Raw genomic sequence first — 6,757 nt, 5'->3', positions numbered from 1 at the left:
GGCAGGATAGCCATTTTTAACTATATTAATCCTGCCAATCCATGAGCATGGGAGTTCTTTCCATCTTTTGAGATCTTCTTCAATTTCTTTCTTCAGAGACTTGAAGTTTTTGTCATACACATCTTTCACTTCCTTGGTTAGAGTCACACCAAGTTATTTTATATTTTTTGTGACTATTGTGAAGAGTGTTGTTTCACTAATTTCTTTCTCATCCTGTTTATCCTTTTTGTAGAGAATGGCCATTGATTTGTTTGAGTTAATTTTATATCTAGCTACTGCACTGAGGCTGTTTATCAGGTTTAGGTGTTCTCTGGTGGAGTTTTTAGGGTCACTTATATATACTATCATATCATCTGCAAATAGTGATATTTTGACTTTTCCTGTCCAGTATGTATCCCCTTGATCTCCTTTTGTTGTCTAATTACTCTGGCTAGGACTTCAAGTACAATATTGAATAGGTAGAGAGAAAGTGGGCAGCTTTGTCTAGTCCCTGATTTTAGTGGGATTGCTTCCAGCTTCTCTCCATTTACTTTGATGTTAGCTACTGGTTTGCTGTAGATTGATTTTATTATGTTTAGGTATGGGCCTTGACTTCCTGATTTTTCAAGACTTTTATCATGAAGGGATGTTGGATTTTTCAAATGCTTTCTCAGCATCTAATGAGATGANCATGTGATTTTTGTCTTTGAGTTTGTTTATATAGTGGATTATGTTGATGGATTTCTGTATATTAAACCATTCCTGCAACCCTAGTATGAAGTCTACTTGGTCATTATGGATGATTGTTTTGATGTGTTCTTGGATTCTTTTGCGAGGATTTTATTGAGTATTTTTGCATCGATATTCATAAGGGAAATTTGTCTGAAGTTCTCTTTCTTTGTTGGATCTTTGTGTGATTTAGGTATCAGAGTAATTGGGGCTTCATAGAATGAATTGGGTAGAGTTCCTTCTGTTTCTATTTTGTGGAATAGTTGGAGGAGAGTTGCAATTAGGTCTTCTTTGAAAATCTGGTAGAACTCTGCACTAAACCAATCTGGTCCTGTGCTTTTTTTGGTTGGGAGACTATTAATGACTGCTTCTATTTCCTTAGGGGAAATGGGACTGTTAAGATCATTTATCTGATTCTGATTTAACTGTGGTAACTTGTAATAAGGTCATAGGCTGAACTATGTTCATAGCTGCCCTATTTATAATAGCCAGAAGCTGGAAAGAACCCAGATGACTCTCAGCAGAGGAATGGATACAGAAACTGTGGTACATTTACATTATGAAGTACTACTCAGCTATTAAAAACAATGAATTTATGAAATTCTTAGGCAAATGGATATATCTGGAGGATATCATCTTGAGTGAGGTAACCCAATCACAGAAGAATTCACTTGATATGCACTCACTGATAAGTGGATANTAGNCCAGAAACCTAGAATACCCAAGATACAATNTGCAAAACACAAGAAAATCAAGCAGAAGGAAGACCAACACATGGACACTTCATTCCCCCTGAAAATAGGGAATAAAATACCCATGGAAGAAGTTGCAAAGACAATGATTGAAGCTAAGATGGAAGAATGGACCATCCAGAGACTGATCCACCCTGGGGTCCATCCCATAACCAGCCACCAAACACAGACACTATTGCATAACCCAGCAAGATTTTGCTGAAAGTACACTGATATAGCTATCTCTTGTGAGGCTATGCCAGTGCCTGGCAAATATAGATGGATATATTGGATATATATAGTGGATATAAATATAGTGGATGCGGACAGTCATTTATAGGATAGAACACAGAGACACCAATGGAAGTGCTAGAGATAATACCCAAGGAACTGAAAGGGTCTGCAACCCTATAGGTGGAACAACAATATGAAGTAATCAGTACCCCCAGAGCTCATGTCTCTAGCTGCATGTATATAGCAGAAGATGGCCTAGTTGGCCATTAATGGGAAGAGAGGCCCCTTGGTCTTGCAAACTTTATATGCCCCATACAGGGCAATGCCAGGGCCAAGAAGTGGGAGTGAGTGGGCAGGGGAGCAGGGCAGGTGGAGGTTTTAGGGGACATTCAGGATAGCATTTGAAATGTAAATGAAGAAAATATCTTGTAATAAAAAATGAAAAAAAGAGATGAATATATATTTAAAGACAAAATGTTGTGGGACTCCTGCCATGGGTGCTGGGAATTTAGCTCAGGTCTTTTGCAAGAGAAGCATATTTTTTTTTCAGAGTTGAGCCAAGTTATTACAGAAGTCAGTAAATGCATTGCTCTAGAAATAAAGACTTAAAAATCCTTAGAGCATATTATGTCTCTCTGCAAAATTCCAATGATTTAGCATAATTGCAATGAAGTTTACTACATATAATGGTGCGGATTACATTTTTTGAATGGAATACTATTGCTTAAAACAACTGGATGGAGTAAATATTCTTGATTGGAGTTCCAGTGATAGCATCTTATGCTATTTACCAATATCTACTTCATTCTCAAGTACATTCACAGAATCTTGGTTTTACATAGAGAGAAATTAGGGAATAAAGTACTTGCTGTCTGATGTCAAAGGTGATGGAATCAATATGTAGGGCTTTTTAGTGATTAGAATATATAGAAAGATTTATCTTCAATGATGAGATTACTGCTTCTTATGAACAAGATACAGAATTTTGGTGTCCCAACTGGCCTATGAGGACTCAACAAAGAGTGTATTTACATATTTATTTGTTGCACTTTTCAAACCTTATTACTATGTTTTATGCATTTTTTCTCAATTCCACACTCACACTCATTCCATACACAAAAGGTTCCTTGTAACCTTTATAGGAAATCACACATACAAATATACATACACATTAAGTCTATTGATTCCATGTAGTATTGCTTCTATAGCAATGTATTTGATTTGGGGTATTAATTTTAAACTATGTATCACAGGTCTTGTCTGAGTAGAAGACAGAGTCCACCTTCAGTAGTGACAGGAACTATGGGACTTCTTATTTTAAAACCCATTCAGTAAAACTGTGGTTAATGATTTTACCTTCTGTGAATTTATCACCATTTTGTTTCATCATAGCATTCAAAATGTACTAAGAAAGCTGTACTCTCTGACATGATAAATGATATTATCAACACAGAATTAAATATATACAGAAATGATTTCATGATTTATTTCCCCATAAGATAATGAGAATTAAGAAATTAAATCCCTTTAATTATATCTTCAGCAACAAAATGAATATATTGCAAACAATTTCAACATAAATTCTTTAAACACATAATGGAAATTTTCTGTCCAAAAAAAGAGACTGAACCAGCACTAATGATAATTTTCCTTTCTCCATCAGATGTGGATCATTGTTTGAAATGTGAAGAGGACCAATATGCCAACACAGAGCACAACCACTGCATTCACAGAGCAGTGGTCTTTCTAAGCTATGAAGAGCCCTTAGGAATGACTCTAGCTTTAATGGCCTTGTGTTTCTCTGTATTCACAGCTGTGGCCCTAGGGATCTTTGTGAAGCACCATAACACTCCCATTGTGAAGGCCAACAATCGTAGCCTGAGCTACATCTTACTCAGCTCACTCATCTTTTCTTTCCTGTGCTCTTTTCTTTTTATTGGCCATCCAAACTCAGTCACCTGCCTCCTACAGCAAATCACATTTGGACTTGTATTTACAGTTGCTGTTTCCACAGTGTTGGCCAAAACAGTTACTGTGGTTCTGGCTTTCAATGTCATAGTCCCTGAAAGAAGGATGAGGCACTGCTTGGTGTCAGGGTTACCCAACTACATCATTCTTACATGTATTCTCATACAAATTATTCTTTGTGCAATCTGGCTGGGAATTTCTCCTCCCTTTATTGAAAGGGATGCATTCTCTGAGCATGGCAAAATAATTATTTTTTGCAACAAGGGCTCAATTATTTCATTTTACTCTGTCCTGGGATACCAAGCCTCTCTTGCCTTAGGGACCTTCATTATGGCTTATTTGGCCCGGAACCTTCCTGACACATTCAATGAAGCTAAGTTCTTGACATTTAGCATGCTGTTGTTCTGTAGTGTCTGGGTTACTTTTCTCCCTGTCTACTACAGTACCAAGGGAAAGTTCATGGTGGCTGTGGAGGTGTTTTCCATCTTGGCCTCCAGTGCAGGTCTGCTGGGATGCATCTTCATCCCCAAGTGCTACATCATTTTGTTAAGACCAGAGAGAAATTCTCTTCAAAAGTTAAGATGGAAAGGCTCATCCTAACCTTTCATTTTATAATTGTAAGTGAGAAATATTAATACAGAAGAACCTCCTAGAAGAAATGCAAGATGAATATCTTAACTAGCTACTGTCATTCCCTGTCTAATTATAATGGATAGCAGTGTCATGTATGCTAGTTTTCTGTACATTGTCTCCTCTATGCTTAATTTATTTTCTTTTTCTTTTTCCTCCTCCATTAGATATATTCATTAAAATTACACAACCAATTTACATTTAAAAATAAGAACTTGTCCTTCCATTCTGAGCCAGTGTCCTGAGAAGACCTTGGTTGCTAGCTCTGTACCCAGTCCCACAATTCGCAGAGGAAGCTCAATTTCCAAGTACTTTAACATGCCCAGGATCATAGGTGAGGAGGTCAAAACATCTGCCCTCACACAGGGGCCAACAGGATAAAGGGACACAGGACTGCTCCTCCACCACTTGCCAGTGGCACCAGTTACTTCTAAGCCAGTGGCCTGAGAAGACATTGGGCAATAGCTTCCCACCCAGTCCCACAACACCCAGAAGAAGCATGACTCTCAGGTGCTCTAACATACCCAGGATCATAGGCTCTCAGGAGCTTGATCATACCAGAATTTCAGGTTCCTAAAGGCCGCTTGATTCTCAGGAACTCTGACACACCCAAGATCTCAGGATCACAGGATACCAGAATCACAGTATCACAGAAACATCTGGATTCTGAGAAGTTCTGATACAACCAGGATAACAGGAGGGATAGGATCCAGTTAGAGATAGTGGGGACAGATAGCACTAGAGATAATCAGATGGCAGGAGGCAAGCATAAGAACATAAGCAATAGAAACCAAGGTTACTGGACATCATCAGAACCCAATTCTCATACCATAGCAAGTCCTGGGTACAATATCACATGTGAAAAGCAAGACTTGGATCTAAAATCACTTCTCATGATGACAATATAGGACTTTAAGAAGGACATAAATGACACCCTTAAAGGAGTACAGAACACAGGTGAACAGGTAGAAGCCTTTAAAGAGGAAACAAAACCGTCCCTTAAAGAATTATAGGAATACTGCCGTTGGGGGGGGGGGAGAGGGCAGATTGGAGAGGCATCACAGCTTCTGGGAAGGATCCTGTTTCTGGTTCCAGTCATCCCGGGCCTATCCTGCCTGAGGAGGGGTGTCTGCCCAGAAGCAGTCTCCTGGCCTGAACCTACACCCAGCGCCTATGCCGCCTGAGGAGGGGTGTCTGCCCTGGAGCAGTCTCCTGGCCTGAACCATCACCCGGCACCTTTCCTGCCCAAGGAGGGGTATCTGCCCAGGAGCAGTCTCAAGGCCTGAGCTAGAAGGTAAGCCATCTTTGCTCCGGTGCACTGCTGGGGAAAGGGTGGATTGGAGAGGCATCACAGCTTCTGGGAAGGATCCCATTTCTGGTTCCAGCCATCCGGCACCTATCCTACCCAAGGCGGGGTGTCTGCCCAGGAGCAGTCTCAAGGCCTGAGCCGGAAGGTGAGCCGTCTTGCTCCAGTCCACTGCCTGTTAGAGGGTAGCCTGGAGAAGTAACGCAGGTTCTGGGCTCGAGTCTGCGCTGGCAAGAGTGTAGACCACAGAAGCTACACAGCTTCAGGACAGACAGAAGCAACCTAACTTCTGGGACAGACTCTATTTTGGGTTCCAGAAATTTGGGCACCTATCTCTCCAGAGGAAAGGTGGCCACCTGTGAGGGTTCTGTCTGCCAGAGCAGGTGAGAGAGTCATATTATGTCCAGGGTCCCTCAGTGGCTACACTGTGCAGGTAAGTGAATAATCTGCAGNGGCAACACATCTTCTGGCACAAGACCTGTTTTGGGCCTACTTCTTCAGCAAGGAGGCATATCTGAACCACAGCCCTCTGTGAATATTCCCTGCTAGAAGAGAGCTTCCCTGCAGAGAGTAATCTGACCACTGAGAATCAGGAGAGAGCTGGAATCCCAGGACAGCTGACAGAGGCTAACAGAATCACAGGAGGAACAAACTCCAACCAGAGACAACTACAACAACTAACTCCAGAGATCACCAGATGGCAAAAGGCAAACTTAGTAATTTTACTAACAGAAACCAAGACGACTCACCATCATAGGAACCTAGCACTCCCACCTCAGTCAGACCTGAATACCCCAACACATCCGAAAAGCAAGAACTGGATTTAAAAGCATGCCTCACGATGCAGTTAGAGGATTTTAAGAAGGGATTATTAAAGAAATGCAGGAAAACACTGCTAAAGAGACACAAGTCCTCACAGAAAAACAAGAGAATACTTCTAAAGAGGTAGAANTCCTTAAAGAGAGAGAAGAGAACAAAAACAAACAGGTGATGGAAACGAGCAAAACCATCCAAGACCTAAAAAGGGAAATAGAAGCAGTAAAGAAAACCCAAAATGTGATAACTCTGGAGATAAAAACACTAGGAAAGAAATCAGGAACCATAGATGTGAGCTTCAGCAATAGAATACAGGAGATAGAAGAGAGAATCTCAGCTGCAGAAGATTCCATAGAGAACATGG

The 6,757-nt window shown here is 40.7% G+C and overlaps 1 protein-coding gene across 2 annotated transcripts in view; it reads left to right on the top strand.

The window, feature by feature from the left end:
* Window positions 1-4,241, top strand: part of LOC110315215 (vomeronasal type-2 receptor 116-like) — a 27,053-nt gene extending 22,812 nt beyond the window's left edge. For both annotated transcript variants that reach the window (XM_029534713.1, XM_021189326.1), the window contains exon 6: window positions 3,337-4,241. In XM_029534713.1, coding sequence (XP_029390573.1) covers window positions 3,337-4,241 — 905 coding nt within the window. The remainder of the gene's footprint in view (window positions 1-3,336) is intronic.
* Window positions 4,242-6,757: the final 2,516 nt, after the last annotated feature.

This window comes from Mus pahari, unplaced genomic scaffold (genome assembly GCF_900095145.1).
Source record: "Mus pahari unplaced genomic scaffold, PAHARI_EIJ_v1.1 scaffold_10981_1, whole genome shotgun sequence".
Classification (NCBI taxonomy): Eukaryota; Metazoa; Chordata; class Mammalia; order Rodentia; family Muridae; genus Mus; species Mus pahari.
The sequence above is the reverse complement of the archived record's forward strand: the minus strand, read 5'-3'. Positions and strand labels throughout refer to the sequence as shown.